Source organism: Acanthaster planci, linkage group LG14 (assembly GCF_054643075.1).
Source record: "Acanthaster planci isolate LZ-2023a linkage group LG14, COTS_SCS, whole genome shotgun sequence".
Classification (NCBI taxonomy): Eukaryota; Metazoa; Echinodermata; class Asteroidea; order Valvatida; family Acanthasteridae; genus Acanthaster; species Acanthaster planci.
In genome coordinates, this window is record NC_141790.1 from 14947046 (window position 1) to 14971649 (window position 24604).

Genomic DNA, 24604 nt, shown 5'->3' on the forward strand with positions numbered 1-24604 from the left:
TCTTTGAATATTAGAGATAATTACCAAATGGTCTCTTCACCTACATTGTATATTGTCCTGGTGGCTGTAACATTATTTCCTTTATAAACATTCAGATCATCCCCAAGAAATTAATGTCATTGTTTTGTACTTTTTTACTACGTTGTTGAAATGTAGTTTTTCTGTATTTTAAGGTAAATAACTGGGAAAGGACTTGTCTACGTAGCGTCGGTTGCCTGTAACATTAAGTGTTAGAAATTTAATGATGTGATGTTTTGAAAGATACATACTGCTTATAGAAATCAAATATGAAATCTTGCATAGGAATGAGTAATTTCAAGGTTTACAATATACACACGTGTATATTTACTTCCACACCTTCCTCCATGATAGTCTGTGGTATTGCACTGTGGTCCAAACTTAAGTACTGCTACACTCGCTCCTTGAAAACACATGTATCCATGTTGGGTTTGTCGGAGTTTAATTTTCAAGGAAATCAATTGGCACCCCAGAAAAGAAGGAGGGATTTCCAAATCCCCCATATCCACTCCCTGCCCCAAGGATGGAGGCACAGTGCCTTTAAAGAGAAACCCATCCCCGCAATTATTTGCCCGCGTGAAGATGATGACGCCGCCGTTAATAAACATGATGCAAACGCAGACAGTCTGTACATGCACTTCTTTCCCCCTCCCCCCCTCCAGGCGAGGCGGTCAGATCTGTGAGCATTGCTATGAACAGGCTATTGATGAGGGTACAGCCGAGAAATCAGCCGGAGAAAGTCCTCTGCGGCTCTTGTGTGCCAAGGATGTGAAGCACATCCGCATCTTTCTCACATCCTCCTTAAGACATCCTCATCAGCCGGCAGATCCAATGTTTATTATAAGTTACTCTCCACCACAGTCAACATTGGAAGCATGTTTTTGCCTTCACCTTTACCACTGTGTACATGAATCCTGCGTCGCTCTGTGACTTTTCCCAAGCTAATTGGCTGGTGAATGATTCCTCATTGATTTGGCAAGGTCGTCCAGACAGGGACAACGATGATGTTTGGTCTCAGGAGATGCTTGTCTCTAGATGCATCGTTGGAATGCTGAAATTGTCTCTCCCCAGGAAATTCTCATGCTCACCGGATAAATACTTCAAAAGCAGAAGTCGTAAACTGAACCGGACTGGGATATATGATAAGGACTTGAAACTGTGGATCAACATTCCCTAAACTTGACCAAATGAATACCAGGACAAGTGATGCGTACAGTGTGGAACTCTACTGACAAAAATTGAAACAAAATGACACCATGGATGAAGTGCTTCTGTTGCCCTCTGTTCTTCTAAGAATCGATCAAACTTAAAGGAATTCTGGAGAACCGGAATCTGCAGAAAGAAGGTTTGTGGGACCACAGATGTTTCTCTATCCTCAACAGCATGGGAATCTGACTTTCACACTGCTCAAGTCCTGTGCGTTAGTGTCACTAGAGCATGACCAGTAATTTCCTACAGCCTACCTTTACATGTACCTTGAGTACAAATGCTGTGGTCTCATTGAGTGTTGCTGGAGCAACGCTCATGTGCATTATGTGCCGACATGTCTGTAGAGTCTGAACAGAACAGTGCGCTTATGGTTTGATGTCACCCAAGACCAGTGTAAACACCAAAATTGGGCACTGTTTCTCAGATGACCTGCTGTCACAACACCAAGACTTCTTCTCATTGAGTAGCGGGTGATATACTGTCAAAATCTGATACTCGGTCAGCGTGGCACTGGGAGATTTACCACAGACTGTCATAGACTCCATCCACACAGCACTCACTGTGTACTGGCAGGTTTCGGTTTTGGGTCTGTGCTCATAATGGAGACGGAAGCAGAAGATACCTTTGAGATGTCCTATTGTGTGAGAGTAACCTTTTTATTTTTGTCATCTTTATGGGCCATATGTATGTACAATGTATTTCACTGAGACGTACATATGCATGTAAATTAATAATAGTTACATTTATGTTTAAAGATGGAAATGAATTATTTACATGTACACTGTCCCGGTATCTTCATTCTTTAACACTGAAAAGACAATTTTTGCAGATCAGAACACAAATTTAATTTTTTAACATTTTGACACTTGATTTTTGGGCGAGAACATTTAATTGTGGAATGGAATTGAAATACATGTATGTGGTTTAATGTTTGCAAATTGTTCAATTTGCTTTCAATATGACTTTGTAGTAAATCTGTTATTTACACCATGTGCATTGTTGAAGCGCATTCTCCAGTGCTAAGTCAAAAAGCTGTTTCCCACATGAGTGTGTGGGCAGGCGCTCAGCAGGCATGAAAATGGTCCCGGCAAAAGGCATTAGCATAGTAAGACTTCCTCCTTCCCTTGCATCTGTCACTGCGTATGGCACATCACTTACATCAGTGGTCTCAGAGGCTCGGAGCATTTCTCTCCCAAAGTGCAGGCCAGTCTTTGGCCGCGAGCGATGAGCCGCACTGCTCCGATTTGGCTCACTGGTGGCAGAAATTCCCGACTTCCCTTTAATTTGGGATGCTTTACTTCGCACTGGGCACTGATTCCCTGTGACAGACATTCAGGGAATTCAAATTGCAATGAGCGGGTTTGCCCTACCAAAGTCGAGACTGTTTTTTGGCACTCTTGAAAGCAGTTTCACTGACAAGATCCATGGGAATTTAAGTCCAGATTTATACTTGACATTTGTCACCACTCTCCTTCGGCAGGCTTCAAAGAAGTTTTTCCTCATCTAAGCTGTTCCCCATTTTGGTACCATAAGAAGACGTCTACCGGAGTATCTTGCTGGCATTTCTTGTTACCATTAGATGGATATACATGCACACGCATACCAGTATTTCCACAAGTTAAAATGCCGCTTTATCAAAACCAATGAGTTTTTTTTTTTTTTCAACTTGAAGGCTGCCTCAGAGTGTTCAATGCTTCCTTAATCTTTTCCTGCAAGTTTTGTTTTTTTCTTTTGTTGAAAAGTTGACTACTGTACGTGAACTCACTTCAGAAGAATCTGGCCTGTCTCTTATTTATAGACTGTAAATCTGTAAGAGTTTCATCTGTTCCCGTTTTCCTCAACTGAGTAATTTGAATTTGGTACCACTGTTTTTGGCACACATGTACATATCCCTGTGCTGACCTGAATGAATGGTTCCACTGAGAAGACAGGGAAGACAAGTGTGCCAGAAAACAGCACGTGGGCCTCCACAGGTCCAAGAACAACACTGAAAGTGGAAGTTGTGAAATCCTAACCAAGAATCAGTCAATGAGTCCGGCAAGCACTTTACCACCGGTTCCTCAAGGAAGTGAATTCCCATGTAATGAAAATAAAAGTACAGAGACGCAATGCCGGCTGACCTTTGGGATGATGAAATAGCAGACCGAACACCCTTAATCTAATTTCCACAATATGGACCGCAGTATTATCCACACTCCACCAACTCTTTTCGAGACAGTTTCATAAGGAATCTATTTCTTTCATTGATGTGTTCTCATATATTAATTGATTTGACCCTGGGTGAAAATTCTGTGTCACAGTCACAGACAAAGTCTAGTGCCAGTGACTACACGTACAATGTACATGTACGAGTCATGTACATGTACACCAAAAATAGTGTTGATTCAGTGTTTTTTTTACAGTTTTTTTTTACAGTAAACACAAATCTGAGATTTTTCAGAAAAATTGCCCGGCAGATGTTGGTTCTGCAGACTCCCCACACACGTGCATTCATTCGGCAGACAATTTGCACGTAATTTTCACATGCGATTGCGGGTGACATTGAACTGCCCACACAGGCACTGACGTAAAAGACTACAGCCGGTCCCAAGCTCTGCTTAATGAAGCTGACACTTGGATCTGATGAAAACCCAATAAAGGCTCACACCTCGGCCTAGCACGGGAGATTTATGACAGGAGGGAAGACTGCGCAAGCAGACATATGGAGGACAGATTGTGTAAAACAATTCCAACCATTTTGAAATTATAAACACTCTAACCCATCTGGCATGTGACCTATACATTTCCAGGTCAACTTCAAGAAGAGGTATTTCTTGAGAGAGTTGACATATTTTCTTAAATACCGTGATATATTTATGAAATGGCGTAAAATCTGTCAAAAGTATCAAAAGGATAAAAAAAAATCACGTTCGATTTTCTTCTACCCGCAGTTCTCATTTATTTTAGTGTGCTTTAGTACTCCCCTATCACCCGACCTCTTCCATCTGTGTTTCCTTTACTGCAAACCGACCAATTTGCGACGCAATCAAAGTGCGTATTATGAGTAGCATTAATTCTGCTTCAATAAAAGTGCTAACTGCAAGGGGGGGAAAAAAAAAGCAAGAATCAAGAGAAAGAGTCAGGAATGAATAGCACCAGTACATGCATGAAAGGTGAAGCTCTGTAGGTATACACCTGTACGGTACTGTGTGAATGGAACAGTGGAGGCGGCTGTGCGTTAAGTGAACACCTAAAATGTACGCATTTTTCACCGCTGTGGATTCGTTAGTTTGGTGATGCACAGGTATGTCATACAGGTACATTTATGTACATTAGTAGAGTGTACACATACATGTACATGTACGAGTACGTGCATGTTTATGCACACTTGTACACGCAGTAAAGCAACTTAATGCAACTTCATTGATGTACATGTACATGCAGATCTGCTGATAAAAACGCTACATAAAGTCAGTCATGTGGGCGTAGAATTTCCTCATTTTTTCCTCTCTGACTTCCCATTTGGCAGAGTGCGTGTCTCTGTCTCTATACTGTTATTCATGTACATGCACTTGTTGTTCACAAGCCGATTTTGTAGCGTCAGTCATTCCAGTTTTACACCCCTCTCCCTCATCCCAGCACAAACCATGAAAAACTCCGATAACATTCAATCCCTAATGTATGCATCTGTTTTGGGTGTTTTTTTTTTAAGCACACAAGTGCATCCCTCTACCACTCTCTCCCGAATTTTGCACCTGCTGTTCTGATGGGCAAGATGATATTGACCCTAATCCATAATTGCCCCAGTCTGAGGGCCAGGTAGCGGTGTCTCCCGTCGTCTGGCTGACCTGGGCAATTTCTGAACTTGCCCATCTGGGTTTGCCAGGTATTGTCTGCAGACTGTTCATTGAAATTCAGATTCATAATCCCTCTCACAATTTTTGTTGGGTGCACTTCCAGGGAAAGGTACTTTGGGATGGTACCCTACCCCTCCTTCCTTAGCTCTGTGGAGCCTTCCCCCATTGTTAAAGTTTACTAGTGGGGCATTACACCTTGAAACCATGTCTGTAGTGTGGTAAGGTTTCTTTTTTTTGCCCACATAAACTATAGACAATAAGTGTAAAGAAATAGGACGCTAAGCATGGTTAAGTTGACCAGCACATGTGCATGTAAGTTCTGTCATGTTAACAGTGTTTCCCTGTTGGTTTTTACATTTTTGCTAACACCAGTTCTGCATGTTCATCCAGGCTAACAACTGAAATGAAGCCTAGGGACTATTTCTGTTTTTTACATGTAGGGTGTATCTTTTTTTTTTTGCTCTTCAAAAATCAAAGTGGAAAGTATATTATGTACATGTGTGTTATTCACTGATGACCATCTATCGTATATATGTATTTGCCTTTACGAGGGAACTTTTTTGTTCTCGTTCTGTAACAAAAAGTGCTGTCTGTATGCCGGCATGGTTTCACTCCAAGCACACGAACATGTGTACAGCCTGCATGGCAATCCTTGTGTACAACTGTGTTGACTGTTGAGATGTTTTGGGAAACACTGCTAAGAATGCGTGTCTGCTTTGTATCACAAATGTGCTGTAAGGAAGGGATACTATTGGTACCAACATCTTGCACAAGCTCATGGCTTATCTTGTTTCCTCAGATCCATGCAGATGCTGACCCCTAACCTGAAACAAAAGTGAAGCACATTTCTGTAATAGGTCCACCCACAATGTGGAATATCAATATTATTTTTGCACTATCAGTTTCATAAACGTGCACAAACGTATACTTGCTTGCATACCACTTGTATGTAGTTACATTGTTACCGTGAATTATCAAGTCAGAGTGTAGCCTAGATTCACCGGAAACGTGTTCAGATCAACTGAAACCACTTCCTTATCTACCACACTGATTTACATAAAGTTGAAGAAAGTCAGGTTTCACCGGATACATGTACATGTGTCTCTCTCAGTGAGATACAGCGCCCTCTGGAGTCATAAATCCTGCATGCCCAGGAAGAGTCTGTGTCTTTCTCGTCTCATCTCTGACGAGAGCTGCCCCTTTAAAAAAAAGCCTTTCGACCATGCAGTGCTTAATTGCCCTTGAAATGTCTACAGGAAAGCGCAGGATGATTGAGGACTGCTTTGATGAATCTGTGGGGTCTGTAGTCTCCAAACCAGCATTCACATCTGATAGAACAAAAATATCGGCCGTACTGGTATTTGATGAGATGCGACGGGTGATTCACCCCTGAAATTTGCAATGAGCGTGCGACTGCTCCTGTCTCCTGTCTTAGTCATGCCACATTAATGTGCTGGCTGGGTGACTCATGTAGCCGGCACTAAAGGGGGGTGGGGAATTAGATGCACATGTACATGTATGTAATCAAACCAACGGGGGGATGGGGGCTTACCCGCCAAAGAAGTGGTACTGGGTAAGTTAATGCCTGATCTTTGGGTAAAGGCCAGCAGTGTATTGCTGAAGCCCTTCATGTTTACTACCAACAACCCCCCCCCAAAAATCCCAAAACACAAACAAAACAAACAAACAGAAACAAAAAAAAAAAAAACATTAGTTGAATCCATTTTGTCTATCTGCTCTTTATTTTTACTGGATGACTGGAGACTACTGGTACATGTATGTACCTCTCTTCCTGATGGTTTCAGAAGAGTTTCTGCATATCCGACTACGCGAAGAAATCCGGGCCAGGTTGTATCAACACTCATCAACATCCCACTTGCATTACATGATGCAGCACATTTATTGTCGCCCGTCCTTTTCCTGTTGGTGTTCTCATCCGCCAGTGGTCCAGATGACTTGGTTCTTTTGACCGGTGCACAGTCCACTGCTTCACCTGCGAGCAGTGTCTGAAATGGCCTTCTTGCTCGCCACATCTCCGGAGCAGTTTGCACCGGTACTCCGGCCGCAGTCGTGGGAAGCTTGATCCATAAACCCCGCCTTGGTCGTCACTTGGTCAAGAACACGCTGGATTGTGGTAGATACATGTATGGTACTCTGATAATCACCATGGTCTTCTCCAAGTTCCATCGCCAACCTGAAAACCTGGACCGTCAAGACACCTCAGGAAAGCCTCCAGTTGCTGCTCTGCCATCAGGACGGCTCCTCTCCCCTCTCCAGAGCGCTCAAAGAATGGTCAGCCATCCATGCCACATTTTCCTTCTCCAATCCGCACAGTTGCCTGTATTTTGATCCTGGGTACCATATGTATCTCCAATGGGCAGACATCTCCTCCTTCCAAGAGACATTCATGAACACTGCAATTTCGTACGCTAGTATTTGCATCTCCTTTTTCAAGGTCGCCTCGACCCAGGCTTGAAAAATGACTAGCAAATACACTGGTCTTCCAGTTCTGAAGCATTTTGCCCATTTTATTCACCCAAAAAGTATGCCGAAATTCTTTTACTTTTTACTTCTAGCAAATGCTTCCCAAGTAAATTCACTCAAACACAAGTAAGCGCTTCCAAATTGGTCGTAAGACCTAATGCTAGTTCTTATTCATGCGACCCATTGTTTGCCCGGTCGGCATTTTTATCAGATTTTATGCGCCAGACATCAAATATGAGTCATGAATGTTTCAGTGGCCTGTGCTACCGGTAATTTCTTCTTGGAACTCAATACTCAAATGCACATGCACTTGTACACACACACACACCGTACTATGCTGAGGCTTGTGAGCAGAATCAATTTACCTTGGACACCAAAGGCACGGTTCACCTGTCATGTTATTTCTCCTGAGGCTAGTAGGCCTTCAAAATAATAAAAAAACGCACTCAACAAAAGATGTTGCATTATGCTGGAACGCTGGTTTTGCCCTTTTTTGAGTAAATTTGTACGTGCACATGTACCATAAAAGTGTTAAAGAGGGACTGAATTAGATAATCTTGTATTGAAGTTTTTCTGTACTAATCCACAGATATTGTAAATTGCAACTTCAACTTGTTCTTTGTGCTATTTGTATAGTGCCTGTAATAATTAGGTGTGTAATGAATTGGACCAGTGGCTGTTTCCGTGTGTCTATTGTTGTGCTATCCTCAAAACTCCTTTTTACACGTATTTCATTCTCGCACTTGACAAGTAGCAGTACCGGCAAATGAAATTACTCCGAGCATACATGTGCTTGTTAGTACCGGGTACGTGTAGCCTGAAGACTGCGAACCGGATGGCTTCATAAGTGGCTAACTTGCCACCCCACTGTCTCAATTACCGCGCGCTTACATGCAGCCTTTGTCTTTGACTAATTGGTTTGATTGCCTCGGCTTGAAGTGGTTGTCCTTGGCAGGAGCAATGAACCTTGCCTCTTGTTCTACATTTGTTGAGGCCTTGCTCTGCAGTGGCAGTCTGCGTGCTGCAATGTGTACGTGTGCATATATTCAGTGGCACCGAGGGGTGCTGTCGATCATGCTGCTGTGCTTATCATGCTTTCTTGTTGAGGCCAACTGAGGGCGCTGTTAGCCAGTCTGTAACTTCAAGCAGAGGGAGCACGTTTGGTGTTGCATTGACGTCAATTGTATATTATTTAGAGGGACTAGATTCCCTTCAGAATGAAGACAGAAAGCACAAGCTTTTCTGTTGTTTATCCTGCACTCGGGCTGCCAGACATAGAGAAGGGTTTCCACGTAAACCTTTTTCCCCCCAGAAATCAAACCACAATGTATTTCAGGAGTCGTATTACCAGTAAATTGGGGCACATCAATCATTATGTACAAACATGTTCATGTATGTGTAAAAGTACTGTGTACACGCTTCAGTAGATACACGGCTTTGGTAGGGTCCTTCAGCTAAAGCTAAGGCCCATATGTCTCTTCATAATTAAGCGCATTTATAAAAAAAAAAAGATCTGATCCATTGTTCATGGACATGTAAGTTTTTATTTGCCTCTCGGATCGTGTGTTTTTACATTTTTAATCTGGGACAAATCTTAACTTGTGTATGACCTTGTCTTATACTGTTCATGAGTGTAACTGACATCGCAGACCTCATCAACCAAATGAAGCAGCATTTCCAAATATTTACATGTATATGGACTTGGCCCATTTCTCCCTGAAGACTAAGACTAGTTAGTCAAGTAGGAACAGTTTTTATCAGTTGATTTGGTGCCCCGTTGATCAGGGGAAATTCTGGCCTTGAACTTCAAGAGAGAATTTCCTCGGTGTCAGGACTGTAAATCTGCGCCTTGGGGAGGGGGGGAGGAGAGAAGAAGGAAGGCAGACTGCTGAACAGCAGAAAGTAACCCCCCCCCACCCAACTACCTTTGAACTTCATGCCTAATATGCTGTCATTTCCACCACCAAACTGGACTTCCGTCTAACTTCATGAGTTGGAAGGAAGAAAGATCAGTCATAGGACTAAAGCAAAGACCGGGGGGAGGGGAGGGGGACTCAAGTGCAGCGTGCCTGACATGTACAGTTCCGAGCTACCTGAAATGAGCCCGGAAGTTCAAGTTGGCCGTGATTGAGCCTCCAGTAACTCAAACCTGCTGTCACTACTTTAGAGGATTTCCTTGTGATTAAGTGATTTCACTGGTGATCAAGGGAGGAGCTACATGTATAGCAAGGACAATATGCATGTGCCACCGATGTGGATGAGGCTTCTTGTCAGTCTGTCCTTGCAGAGGATTACTGACGTGTAGCGATGTTAACATTTACACCCCAACTGTCACAACATGTACTTCTCCAAATCGTTCTTGAGGACAGAAGTGCGAGTAATTTGAAATGTGCCAGTAGCATAATTTGCTGAAAACCTGCTTATTTTCTGCTCGTGTGGGAATTGAGTTGTGTGTGTAGGCCTACAGCATCAGTCATCGGCTTTTATTTATGAGGAAATACATAACTGGCCTCATGTCCATTAAATAAATGCAGGTCATCTTCTAGCAGTGTTTTGTATACGGATGTTGTTCAGTCATCGTCATTTGCTGCTGTTGCGGGGGCAGCTCTCCAATCAGCTTGAAAGCTAGCACAGGCGCATCGCTTTGCTAATGACCTGCATGTCACCCGACGTCGGGAGAACATTACCAAGAAAACTGCGCCCTCCTCTAATCATCAGGGCTCGGGACTGGCATTTTTCAGTCCCCATCACGCTGGCGTGAGCTTCATTATCAGCATCCGTTATCCTGTGGCATGCTGGGACCGCTGTTCAGGAATATCTTCCATTTACCCAGTTGTGCATTTTGCAGCATTACCATACCACAGTTGATTGTAATCTGTACTGACCAGTCGAGGAATAAAGACATCTTTCGGTTTCCGTCACGATCAGTCACAGCCCGGAAAAACTAAAATTGGACACAGCTGTATGAAAGTGCTAGTCACAGATGTCGTTGAAGATTTCCTCTTCGGTAAATGAATCTAGTCGGCATATACGTGTACATGTACAATAAACTAACAAGTCTTGGAGAGAGGATTTTTCACGTTTTGGGCTAGTTATTATGAGCCGCACTGATCCTCCAAGTTAACATGCTTCTTCATTATCATAAAACATCATTGCGCCCCTTGGCTGCGATGAAAAACACAGACTCGGGGTGTGGCCGGCAACTGTGTGTGTCTGTGTGCGAGACTCCGACTGAGGGCCTTTATTGAAATGAAAATGAGCTTCATGTGGGCCTCAGGGCATCCGAGGGGAACATTTGATTGCAGTGAGAATGGAACAGCAAGATGTGGAATGATTGATCTCTGCTGAAATGGTACTCAAACACTGTGACTCCAAAAAAAAAAAAAGAAAATGGAGACACTGATCACCATATTTTACAAGTAAGTTGCTGTGGATGGTCTGCTGTTGGGAGAGAAAATACGTCTCCGACTTTGACATTTTTATTTGCCTTCCAAGCCCAGTCAGAACAGGCATAAATTTCCTGAGATTATTCCCACGCACCATAAACGTGGCGATTGGCATACGGCTCTTCTCTCAGACATGCTCAGTCTTGGCCCACCTCACACCGAGGCTGCCGTTCATCAGAGTTGCCAGGAGGGATCACTCAGCAGCTCACTGTGGTGACATGTAGTCCTTGGTTACAGACCAGTCACCCCCTGATTGCACATTGGCTGGAGCGGGTGTCGCATTACAAACACCGTTACCAGCTTAGCCCTCCATCCAATCCCCTGCACAGTTTTAGGCCAGCACAGTTGGAAGGGCTCTGGCGCTGGAAACTGGCACATGCAGGATAGGAATGTATACATGTCCATGTGTGTATTAAATGTTGCAGACTGATTGACTGACAAAGTATTTCTCCAGTTTGGACTGAGGCAACCTACATACATAATTGCACATACATGTACATGTACACTGTACATGTACACTGTATGTACTTGTTACTTGTCCCTACACGGGCACTGACAGTGATGGCATATGCTTGACACTAATGAATCATTGTAGAGGCACGAGGCAGGGGAACAGCTTTCTGTTTGACAGTGACTTGCTTACTGGTTCACTGCACCAGCGGCTGACATGGGCTGGATTTGACAGTGTGTGTCACATGCAGCTTTGACTCTGTGGGCGATACAGGTGCGTGTCGTCGGTAGGCCACTGCTGGTAGGAAACAGGACCGCTAACAAGCCCCAGCTGACAGGAATCAACACAACTACGGGAGGATGTGCAGGACCACATGATAGCAGGAAGGAGATACCACCTCGGCTTTTGTTTGTGTGCATTTTTCATGGAACAGCAGTGTGCGGATTGAACTGGAGTGTACATGATTACATGTACATGGACAAGTGCCGTTTACGGGCCACGTATGCATGTACTGTACATGTGTGCACATCTGTAGGCAGGCCCAGGCGCGTTGAACAGGTGTATACCTCCGTGTGCAGGTTACTGTTTCTGCCGTTGCATTTGTGGCGTCGCAAACACGGTTGGACAATCATCAAAACTACCGTAGAACAAAAGAAATAAATCTAGATGACCTTTGACAAAGCGTTTGAAGCAGGACGTGGCAATTGACAGAGGAAAGTAATGTGGCAGTGTCCTGAGTCATCCTTAGTTCTGCCGCAGCAGTCTCAGAAAGGACAGTCTTTATCAAGTTTAGTAAAACCGCGGAGTGATATGAGCTGAATGGAATGTCAACCCCATGGACATTTTGAAAACTTCAACTTCCAAGAGGACTGTATTGTAACGGGATCATACCCTTGGTTCAACCATTGTTCAAGTAAACGTTGCACCTGGGTATTGTACATGTACATGCACATGTAAGTACTTTCATGTTTGAACTTGGCCTTGACTGTGAAAGAGACTGGTCTACTGTGGCACAGTTTGTGTTTCTTACAGTAGTTGATGTGATATCATTCATGGAAGGTGCCTGCTGTAGTCTCGCTTTCCAGCGGTCTGTGTAATTTCAGGTTAAATTTAAAAGATGGGAGTGACCACACCCTGGAATTGCACTCAGTTTCTGGTTACTCATCTGGCATTAGGCGAGTCCTTCCAAGTGAGTGCTTTGATGACGATACCTCAACTCTTGCCTCTGGATCATAATTAGTGCACCATACTGCTTTGTCTGGGGCTACGAGTACAGCTCAGAGGAGTGAGTAATATTTCATTTTTGTTTTCACTTAATGAGACAGCACCTTTCATTATTTTTCTTGCTGTTAATGTGGACAAGCACGGAAGTAGTTTCACTGCACAAGCCACAATGGCGTCAGTGAATTTCAAAGCCACCAGACCAGCTCTCGTTCCCCGGAGTACAGCTCCCAAAACTGTCACAGTGGGAAAGAATCCTGCATTCACACACATCACCAAGACAACTCTTAATGATATGCACCATCAGAATTCCAGTGCTAGTGACACCAAAGTATCAGTGGCAAAACAGAACTCTGGTGGCAGTGTCCACAATGGCCTGCCCCCCAAGAGCATGACGCCAGCCTCGGGAGTGACCGTGAAAAAACCAGTGGCCAGACAGCGATCAGGAAGTGGTGCAAAGCTTGGCGAGGCAACAAAGCAGGGACCTGTCTCCAGTGCCTCCAAAACCACCATCTCCAAGCAAGGGTCTGGGGACAAGATGCCAAATGGCAACTCTTCAAAGCGGGACTCCATCTCGGGTTTGTCCAAACCGACTGCTGCAAAACGAGGATCAGGTGACGGTGCAAAAAGCGGCAATCCCGTCCCGACCAACCATGGCCCTCCTGCTGGGGTCACGCCAACTGTGGCTAAGCAGGGAACAGGCAGCCGGATGCACAATGGCAGCTCCACTAGGCCATTGTCTGCTACCAGTGCAGCAAGAGTTGCCATCCCCAGAAAAGCCTCCAGTGATGGGTCTCTCAATCGCGACACCTGTAAACCGGGGTCCAACTCTTCCTCACCCAGGAATTCTATTTCGGGACGGCGTTCTGGTGACACCCCTTCTGTATCCCAGCGGAAACCGATTCCATTGCCGCGTTCAGTCAATGATGAGCAAAAGATGGGCTTGAAAAGTCAGACACCGTGTAAAACATCTACACATCAAACTGCAACTGCAGCAAAACCTATTGCCACGACTCGTCAAACTCTGGCGACCGCAGCTAAATCATCTGTCTCGACAGAGTCAATTGGCAGCGAGTCCAAAAAGATCCCTCAGAGTTCTTCATTGGCGGCCGAGGAGAGTGATGTTCCTGTTGCGGAGCCGCTGCGTGGTGGCATCATGCGGAAGGCAGCCTCAGAGAAGCGGGAGCGGGACGTGACTGTGAAATTCACCAAGAAGTCCAGCTCGGTGAAAACGTCCCCCATCCACAAAGCCGAGGCCACGCTGCGGATCATGCTGGCCCAGTCAGCCAGCTCCTCCAGTGCCAGGCTGGCATCTCGGGCCAGTCACCACACCTCGGCCTCCCACCTCCATGGTGTCACCAGAACCACCTCCAAAGAGAAGATTGATCCCGGATCACCGCAGAGCTCTTCGCCTAGAACACCAACAAAACCCGGATCGCCCATTACCTTGGCATCTGAGGTGAGAAAGATAAGCACTTCATCTTCTCGGAGTCAGACCTCGATCAGCGAGGAGGAGGCGGGACCACCTCCTACCCCTACATCACCAACACCAGCTCCGTCACCAGTAATTGACCTCTTTGCGGTTAGTATACTCAGAATTTTACAACTGTTTTCTGACAGTAAGTTGAGTTTAGGAAAAAAAAAAAAAAAAACCTAGAGATTGCGAACATTAACTCCACATAATACCTGAGGTATTTATTCGAGACCTCCTCCCTGAATGCTGAATCTTCCGCAGCACCGGAAAATCAGTGACACATTCTGTACTAACTTACAAAGAGCGTCAATGAATGATCAAGGCGCATGTGAAGAAGCTATGTCTGACCCCTGTCTTCTTCACTCCCGTAAAAACAGCATAACATGTCATCCCAATGTCAACTTCTTGAGTTGAATTGTTTGTTGGAGGGGAAGATTTTCTTTCAATAGACTAATCCGATTAGACGCCCTAACTGCGGTGGCACTGCACTCACACGCACATTCTTCGGCTTGACGCGCGCGTGCAGTTGGCAAATCACGACACCCTATTGGTCAAAGCGCGCGCGTACCACCTGTCCACGAGCCTTGCGCCACCACAATAATGGCTTCTAATTCTGGTGGTCGAATTAAACTATAACCAAACCTTTCTGTTCAGTATCATTAGGAGATGCACGTTTTCATAGAATGCATTGTCCAATCAGTCAAGTCAAGCACTGAGCATGAGAAAAACCACCGTTGACATTTTGACAATTCACACGAGGAAGGGCACACTGCCTCGCCTGCAGCAAGAGAGAGTCATTCCTTGCCATCATCTTGCACATAGTATTTATCCGCAGGCTTTCCTGGGATGATTGGTGGCAGGTGCGCCGCAGATGTGTCATCCAGCTATCCTGAAACCCCCCTCCCCCTTTGTGTCACAGGATAGCAGCAGGCACACAGTAGGAAGTGATGTGTGCCCCAGATCATGCCCAGATTGATCAGCCTGATCCTATCTTAGAAAGTTATGACATCATCGGTCGTCTACCCAGGAGAATTGTGTGTCAGTGGGCTGGGGGAAAAGGAGATTGGGGGGTTGGGGACCAAGTTATTAAAAAAATATACATGTACAGCACATGCTCCTAATGTCACCGTAAAACATTTAATGGAAATAACACTGCAGTCGGTTTCTGTCATGATACATTCGTCTGAGTATCATCTGGCCTAAGTGCTCATGGTTGAGCTGCATATTAAGAGAAGATGGACACAGTGGGACGCCTGCCTGGGGCTCATTGGCTCCACTATTGTATTGGTCATTCTTTCTTGATTAGTTCTGTCAAGCGGAGCCAACTAATTACACTGGCAGAGTATGCAGGGGGGAGTATACGCTTGTATTAAAAACATGGACATGTTGGCTGTAGAACAGGCGGTGTGTTCCACACACCACCAGATTGACTTTGGGGAGATTATGGTGTTCAACATAGGGCAAGTGTGAATTGCTTGGTGTGAGGGGACCTTCTTGCTGCACAGGGTGTCACCTATTCCCCCGGGATCCTTTATCTCAGCTCTTGTACCAGTAAGTGGCTGTATTGTCAAGAGTTCAAGAGATTTAGCACCTTGGGGTCGTTTGTCAGGTCCAGGGTCAGGTCACTTTAAAGGCCAGCACAGAGTAAGAGTATAAAGAGGATATTGTTTGAAACTAATGCGGCAGTGGTGTCTTCCCCTCAAAGTTGCCTTACATTTGTACATATACTGATACCCTTCCTTAGACACATGTACTACACTTGTGCTTATACACTGTACATGTACATGTACACATGTACACGAGTGCTTATGTACAGTGTACATGTATGTGTTTTCGTCAGTCTAGTTGTACTGGATTTTTAATGTGCAGCGCATTTGACCATTTGTTAAAAATAGAATTTGCACTTTATAAATGAATAAATTATTACACATATTCTGTACATGCACAAGCTTAATGTTCCAAAATGGACTCTGTGTGGGTAGCTATGCATAGAACATGAAAAATATATTCCTTTTTTCTCAATTGGTTCCCCTCAAGAGTTTAAACTTTGTGTTACGTCTGACATTTGGACCGATTAATGACATATGTACATGTACGCTACCTGTATAGATTTGGCTCAACACAACGCTAACATTGGTACATGTGCCTTAGACATGTACATGTATTATGTGTTTACCCGTCGGGCACAGTTGTTGAGAGCAGTTCAGCCTATGCTCTGTACAGATCTATTCAGTTTCCTTGGAATATTAAAATGCCCCATGTCTGGACTTCAGGGGCCTTGCGGGGGAGGTTTGTTAGGGAGCTGTGCAAACTCTATCAGTAGGCAATATTTTTTCTTGAGAATGGAGACGGAAGTCCAGCTTTTAGGGGGTGCTGCATGGATAGGAGGTAGTGCATCAGTAATTCCTGTTGACAAATGGGGATGGTAGGCCCATGCCATTTTGAAACTTGATACGGCACTGTGATGGCCTGTGGGCACATGCAAGTTGACATGATTATGTTTAATGTGGGTGTGATTACAATGCACCATAGAATAGCACAGCCATGCACAGTTGTGTGCGGACTTGTTTTTACTACGGTTGAAGAAGGATCATTCAGATAATCGTAAATTTTGTACAGGAGTTTTTAGCAGGTTGTTCAAATTCCAGGAAAGGAAAAAACCTTTTACTCAATGACTTGCAAACATGTATGGTTTAAGTACATGTTCATGTACCCTGGCCCCTCCCCCATATGTACAATGCACCGTTAACTCCATTCTTGAAAGCCGCTGATGTTGTTGGGAGAAATTTATTTACTCTTGAAGATTTGAGTATTTAGGGCTTCATACTCGAAATTATGTGAAATAATGTAAAAAAGTTGCTTATTGTGTCAGCCTCCACATGTGCCACGGATCACTGTGCTTCCTTCAATAAGTTGTTTGTGAATACTGTTTTCATGTTCACATATGATACGCATTGCCTTGAGAAGTCACATTTGATGATCTGTTTCTTCGATCAAGCGCTCCACGCTGGAGTTCCGTGAGCTAATATCGAAATGCAATCATTCCCCATCATCTGCCAGCATTGGCAACTCCCGACACCCGGTACCTTTCCCCACGAGATGGGGAGGCTCTCATCTTACCCTGACGACAGTTGCTGGGCCGGCATTTAGAGCCTGGATACAGTGATAATAAGGATTGACTGGCGAATGGTTAACCAGACCGACTCACCGGTACTGGGGGAGAGGCTTGTGAGGGAGGGGGAGGTTGGGACAAAGGGGGGGGGAGGACATAAGGGATGATATTAGGGGTGACAGAGGATGGGTGAAGCACAGTTCGGGATGGTTTAGGGAAATCACTGGCTCTGTTGATGAAATGGAACATTTTTTGGTTGCTGTGGGATGTTCAGTGTGGACACGTCATGTACATGTACATGTGCTTTCTAAAAAACATACATACATGTACATACATACCGGTATACAGTGTACATGAACAGTACAGACACTCTTGCTGTTGTGATTGTTACATTTTTAACTTGTACAAGAAATAATGTTACCGCAAAAATTGTGGAAAAAAGTGAAACAGATAAGCAACAGAAACATGGGTTTTCCAGCATATTTTGATCATATCCTTTATCAACTTAAGGGGCAGATGTTTACACGTATATTAGTACCATGAGAAGATTTCGTAAGTGTATGTAACAGAAAATCATTTGTTGGTTTGCAAAGTTAGCGGTACATGTGCAGGTACATGTACATGTACTTTCAAGCTTATTGTAAATGTTGCATCACACATGTACCTATCCGCTGTGAGCGGAACAGAAGAGGGCGTATTTGTAAATGAAATTGACGGTCCTCTTGGTACCAACTCACCGTGTAGGCACACAAGTGTATGTGCACGTTTGACGTGGAGCACGCTGAGTATGCGCAATGAATTTATTCCGGAATGTACATGTATGGTCTTTGCGTACACGCAGAACGCGTGCCAGGCAAGAACCCAGTTGTAACCATTGGCCTTTCTTTCGCCGCTTGGGGGTGCACTTCAGCTTAGGGCAGATGGTATGCGTACATCCAATCATTTTTGCATGCTTTGTTTGGGCACTTCTTTGTTTTTACACGTACATGTATGTAGCATAGTTCCCTTTTATCAAATTTTCAGAAGTTTTACACCTGTGTCATTCTGCCTCGGGTGACTGACTTCTTTTTTGGAATGAAAAAAGGGCCTCAGGTGGCTCCCGTGAAAACCTGTCACATCCGTCATTCATGACAGCCACGCACCTGTTATCACTGAATGGGTTTTTACATTGAAATGAAATGGTGTGGGATGGCACCATCAGGCGACAACCAATTTATACATGTACCTCTCACACCTGGTAAGCAACTAACGTACACTGTAGGCCTACATGCTTTACACCCACAGCCATTATGGAAATTGCACTGAAAGCTTTCTGTGGGGTTGAAAGTGAAACTTGCACCGTGTACTCATTTACAGAAAGGAGCAAAGGAAAAATGGGTTACAGGGATACTTTCTATATTGAAAAACTGATAAGTATCAATTTCTAAACATCCGGAGAAATCTTATAACTGGTACTTCCTTGAAACACAAGCAAAAATGTTTGTGCCAATTAGTGAAGTAATGTGTCCTTGTGTTTGCATTGTATTCAACCAACAAATGCACTTGGACTTGCTGCATACTAGCTGAAGTTGAAGCACAAATACTTGTAGAAGTAATAATTGGAGGGTTCTGTGCCAAGATTTGTTCCTATAAATAAAGTCCCCCCCTGCGAGGACAGAAGGATGTGACAGGCTTAAAATTAACACGACTCATCTGACACCCTGACATTGCCAAAAGACAAATATAGATTAGATTGTATGACTGGGCCTCAGTTTGTTGGTTTAGTTCATCATTGAACTTCTCCACCGTCCTTGCCATTGTGAGCACCGACGTCAGCGTAAGCCTGGATGTTCTCTCCCCCTCGCTTGTAACCTCATTAAAATGAAATCTGAAATGGAAATTGGGCACAGGACTCGAGGGCAGTGGATGTTGGTTGCCTGGTAAGAAATTCAGGGCAGACTGCAAACTTCCTTCCACAATTTGCGTCTGGAAGATAGGATTCTTAACGCCTCACACGATCAACCATGGTGAAAAAAATTGCGTTCAAACTGTTCTATCTTGTTCTGAGTATCTTCCCAGTTCATGTACAAACCGTGGCTAAATTTGTACCCTCCGTGTCATTTTTTATTTCTAAAGACACAACATTATGCTCTGTTGGAGTTAGTGTAAATACTGGTTTAAAGTCTCCGTAATTTAAAACGTGAGAAAATAAACGCCAGGAAAATAAGAGTATTCCAGGTTATTGTAGACCCATGCACTGTATGTTATTCATGTTGATTGTCAATAAACAGGCGAGATCGTGACAGACTTACATGCAGTGAGATGACACACAAGAGCCATCAGGACTCGGTCAGGAATGTACGTGTACTTGTACACGTCAATGTATTGAACCAGGAAAAAAAAAGGCCAACAGCATAAAAAGTCAACATTGTGAAGATGTCCAGGCGCAAGACATATGGTCCCGCTACTTTTCCTAATTTCATTTCCGAAAAAGAGGTTGTCGTGATCAGAAATCCACTCGAGACAAATCTCATCCATCTGTGGCAGAACTGCGCTGTTATTGTTTTTCAAGATGACAAGTTTGGACGAATGGCAAAAACCAGTCCGAGTTTCCGCTCTTGAAATTCAGAAATCCAGCTAAATAAGGGCAAAGAATTCCGCTACATTGTCGTGCGTCTCCATTATGTGTGGGACCCATTTTTTTTTTGAAAGGGTTTGCGGTGAAAACGTGATTTATGACTAACTGGTGTCTTTTTCCAAAAAAAATGTGCGGTGGGAGGTTACATGTATGTTGTCCGTTGAAAAATACCTACATCTTGCAGAGTCTGCTCTTTATACGCCATAGTCATAATTTTGCCTACAGTTGGCTGGTAAACTTGCTGGCAGTAAGGGCAGATCGAGGGGGAGGGCAGGAAGTAGGGGCAATGGCCCTGCCTCCCAATAAGTTACACAAATTTTGTTGAAAAATAATCAGAGAAAGTCAGTTTTGGGATCTGTTTCATTTCCCATCCAAAGCATGTAAACAATTTTTTCTTTATAGCAGCAACTTGATAAACAAGAGTTTTAAAAGTGGTGTTAAAATACACGTCGGGCAGGGCCAAAATCCAAAATTAATTTACATCTCCCTGGTGCAAATCCATCCTTGAAAAAGAAGTGTTTTCAATTACTGTGAAGCCTGTGTTACTGTAAACAGAGTACACAAAACAATCTCACAGGATTGAGAAATACACAGACCAAAAGCTGGCAAAAACATGTGCATTTTTTGTGCTTACAGTGTGTAGCATACTGTTTCAGACTTAGAACTTGAATCCTGCCTCTGCCTAGAGATCTTTCTGTGGTTTTTTTTTTGGGGGGGGCCAAATCTTAATTTTGTGCTACTTTCTCTCCTTGTCTTCCTGCACAGGAGAAGCAGGAGTTGATTGAGCCTGTGGACTACGAGGAACACATCCTGAAGAACAGAAACATTATCAACAATGACCCGCTGCGGTCTCTCATCAGCTTCCCCTACGATGATGTCTCAGTAAGTACATGCCGGATGCACCACAAGGGCTAATGAGAAAGGGGACGGGGGGAGGGGAGAAGGATGGGAGGTGAATACCGTACTTCCCTTGAAAAGTTCAGCTCTTTTGATGCATACGGCGGTTTTGCATGTACTGTACGCGTATGTAAATTTCGCCGTGAAGCCCTGCGAACATTCACCTGTGTTTGTCTGTTCAAATTATGAGCATGGCATAGGTATCATTGTGGAGGTTTTTCCAAGTGCAGACTGTTCATCACGAGATTGTCAGGCACCCAGCGTTACATGTGACATTGAACACTGATGGTGCCCTAGGAGCACAGCCTGCTTTATACAAGGATCCTATTCAGGTCCCACAACGTCTGTGCTGTTTGGTATCCAAGACTGATAATACGAGGTTCCTGTTAAAATATTAATGTGTGAAATTCCAATGACCTTGTTATAAAGGTGTTCAGCTGTATGTGTGTACATGCACGTGCTTTGTAATTGGCAGCTTGTAAAACAAGGAAGTGGCTGAATTTTTGGTTAAAAATGCTCTCTGATCTCTTCCATGTAAATCGTAAGTACGTGTACATGTACATTGCACATATATCTGTTTACATTGCAGATAAATGCACCAGAAGTACATGTCTTTGTCTGGCAGATACATTTTTGTAACTGTGTTCTTTGTACTAAAATTACAAACGGGAATACTTGCCTTAATAAAGTACTTTCAGCTTATGCAAAAAGAACCTGTCTCATTCCCTAAACCTTATTGTTGTTATTTTTTGGTTAAACCCTTCACTTTTACAAACCTTTTGTCACTCTAACTTTGGAATAACGATAAAGTGTTCTAACCTTATATTAGAAAGGGTCAAAATTGAGGTTTATTTTGCATCAGTGAATAAGCTTTTCAAGACGCCATGATGTCTTGTAACAACACATCGTTCTGTCAAACGTAAACAATTTTCCCCCCACTGAAATAACCGTTGGAAAAGTGCACCACGCCATGATGTTAACAGAGGGATCATCCGGCCGCAAGATTCGAATCGGTCCGGCAAATAAACACAGCCTTCACTCCTCATTAAAACCTGCTGAAAACCTTTCTGCGCGCAGCACTTCCGAACATGAGTTCAAGTTTTTTTTCCTGTCTTAACTGTCCTGCTCCTTCCCCCTCACAGAGGGAGCTGACTAAATAAAACCTTAAGGGGATGGGTTGGAAGTGGGTGTGCTGATTTGTTTTTTTTTTTCCGTACACTGGATGGAGTAGTTATCGTTGGGGACCAGGTTTCAGGAATCTGCCAAGCTGTGAAGCTGTGTAATGTGGCTGTTCTTCAGCTGGTGGAGAGGGGCCAACATACAGGGGTTTTTGCCTGTTTCCAGTTAATGCGACAGGGAGGAATTGACCACATTAATCAGGCTCCATGGATAGATACGTGTATTTCTGCTTTCGTTTGTGGTAACAACAGACAAAAGACAGATCAGACTCTGCACATTACATAGATTGGACGTACTACTGACAAATCTTCTGTGTCGTTCACATAAAAGTTTCCCCTGAAGGAATCTTGTTTGTTTGTTTTTTACATGTAACTGTACACTATTTTTCAAAGATCATTCAGTGATTTTCCCCCTTTTTCTCTTGTAACACAGGCGTCAACATTACCCAGGCAGTTACGAACCACAAAATCCACAGTACCCGAAAGAGCTCTACAAGAAGCGTCGTCCCTTTTTGTCAAAGAGGTAGGGAACGAACACAAGGAGTACAAGTCAATGTATTTAACATGTATTGTTTGTGTCTAATCAAATTACAAAAAACGTTGTAAAAGGAAGTGCCTTTTGAAACTCATACGAGACTTGTCTGGTGATCGAGGTTTGCTCGATTGAGTGTGGTTCGCGCCACGCTTCAATTTGATTTCCTGTTTCATGGAAGGATTTCCTGAGATATGCACACAAAGTCAGAGGTCGCATTGGAGATAAAATGGCCTTGCTGCTTAACTATTGAAACTTGGGCAACGGTGTGTACATTGGTCTTATGGAAAGTATTTACCTGAAAAGAAAAGCACATTGCTGAATAAAAAGGATAGTGTGGAAAGAAATCAGGAGTGAACATTTTATTTCCTGTTTTCTCATCAGATACATGTAAACTCCTACATTTATTGATTTCTATACCTTTGATGCATGTACACCTATAGGATTGATTTTCAGTATAGTATTTTCTGCTTGGTTTTCCATCTGATGTCAGAATTATTCCAAGCTGCCCTGCATGGTTTGTTTTTGAATCCACATTGAAAGTAATAAAAGCAACATCAGTCCCCATGCAGAGATAGCAACATCAAGACTAGAAAATCAGATTTTCCAATGAGGAATAAATGTTGAAAACCTTCGTTCGTCCTCTGGGGAACAGCGAATAAGTAAATGCCAAGAGTGGCAAATTTTTATTACAATAATTACAATTATTATCATAATCATACGTATGATTTATTTTGATAAATGAAATCAGAGTCTTCAAAGCATCCATTGCAGTACACTGTGAAAGCCTGCAGAAAAGGTTTAGAGAGAGATGGTGAAGGTAAACCATATTTAGTCTTAGATGTGGAGAGAGAACTCCGGGTAAATTTTCTGGGGAACCCTGAAGAATCAGTCTGACTGACAACCCAATTCATGATCTTGACCAGGTTGGGATTTGAACCCAGGTCATGGGAGTGGAAGGCAACCCAATCCATGATCTTGACCAGGTTGGGATTTGAACCCAGGTCATGGGAGTGGAAGACAACCCAATCCATGATCTTGGCCAGGTTGGGATTTGAACCCAGGTCATGGGAGTGGAAGACAACCCAATCCATGATCTTGACCAGGTTGGGATTTGAACCCAGGTCATGGGAGTGGAAGACAACCCAATCCATGATCTTGACCAGGTTGGGATTTGAACCCAGGTCATGGGAGTGGAAGACAACCCAATCCATGATCTTGACCAGGTTGGGATTTGAACCCAGGTCGTAGAAGTGGAAGGCAACCCAATCCATGATCTTGACCAGGTTGGGATTTGAACCCAGGTCGTGGGAGTGGAAGGCAACCCAATCCATGATCTTGACCAGGTTGGGATTTGAACCCAGGTCATGGGAGTGGAAGACAACCCAATCCATGATCTTGACCAGGTTGGGATTTGAACCCAGGTCATGGGAGTGGAGGACAAGGAAAGATGGCCCTTGTGCCACCCCCTCCCCTTTTGACTCCTCACATCTCATCAAATTTTGCTCTCTTGTCTCTTTGCAGAGCATCAACAGCTACATGACCGAATGGAAGGTCATCAATAACAAGTACAACAGCTATGGGGGACAGTTCCAAGATGTCCCCGGGTAAGGCCGCCTTCAAATTGGAACAAGGCTGTGGCAGGCAAAAGCATGCGTGCCTACGGAGATTGCCAGCTAGTGGCTGAGTCCGTTTCCTTCAAATACATATATTAACCCAGCCACGTATTAAACTTGGATCCAGCTTAATTCTCTAAATCTGGATTCTCTGGAATCTGGACTGAGGAAGGTAGAGCCCAGCTTCTGTTTTTGCTCACCGTTTAGTTGAAAGGATGCACCTTTGGTTTTCTTCATGGAAGGTTAAATTTTGGACAAGTCCCAGAATGTTCTTCCGTGAGAGGCATATAACTCTCACAAGGATTTTAAGATGCAGTATTGATGGCTCTTAAAAGAGATTTAAGTGAAACAAATCCTGATAGATATCAACCCTATCCCCTTTCGGGGTTTCTCTAGGCACCCTGCTGAATCCAACAGAATTTTAAACAGAAAAGTGTGGAGCCTGTCAAATCTGACAGAATCCAACTGTTAGAAGAAAAAGCCCCTTGTTTTGCCGCTGGCATCAACGCAATT

General features: G+C 43.8%; 1 protein-coding gene across 27 annotated transcripts in view; it reads left to right on the plus strand.

Moving 5' to 3' along the window:
• The window catches only part of LOC110977858 (dedicator of cytokinesis protein 9-like), a 90041-nt gene that overhangs the window by 9092 nt on the left and 56345 nt on the right, over positions 1 to 24604 (plus strand). For 8 of the 27 annotated variants that reach the window (XM_087145379.1, XM_087145374.1, XM_087145372.1 and 5 more), the window contains exons 1-4: positions 10162 to 14247; positions 20634 to 20750; positions 22377 to 22466; positions 24000 to 24082. In XM_087145379.1, coding sequence (XP_087001505.1) covers positions 12838 to 14247; positions 20634 to 20750; positions 22377 to 22466; positions 24000 to 24082 — 1700 coding nt within the window. In that variant the 5' untranslated portion in view covers positions 10162 to 12837. Of the gene's footprint in view, positions 1 to 714; positions 1869 to 10159; positions 14248 to 20633; positions 20751 to 22376; positions 22467 to 23999; positions 24083 to 24604 lie in introns of those variants that run through there. The other 19 variants (XM_087145376.1, XM_087145377.1, XM_087145363.1 and 16 more) reach the window with 8 other exon arrangements.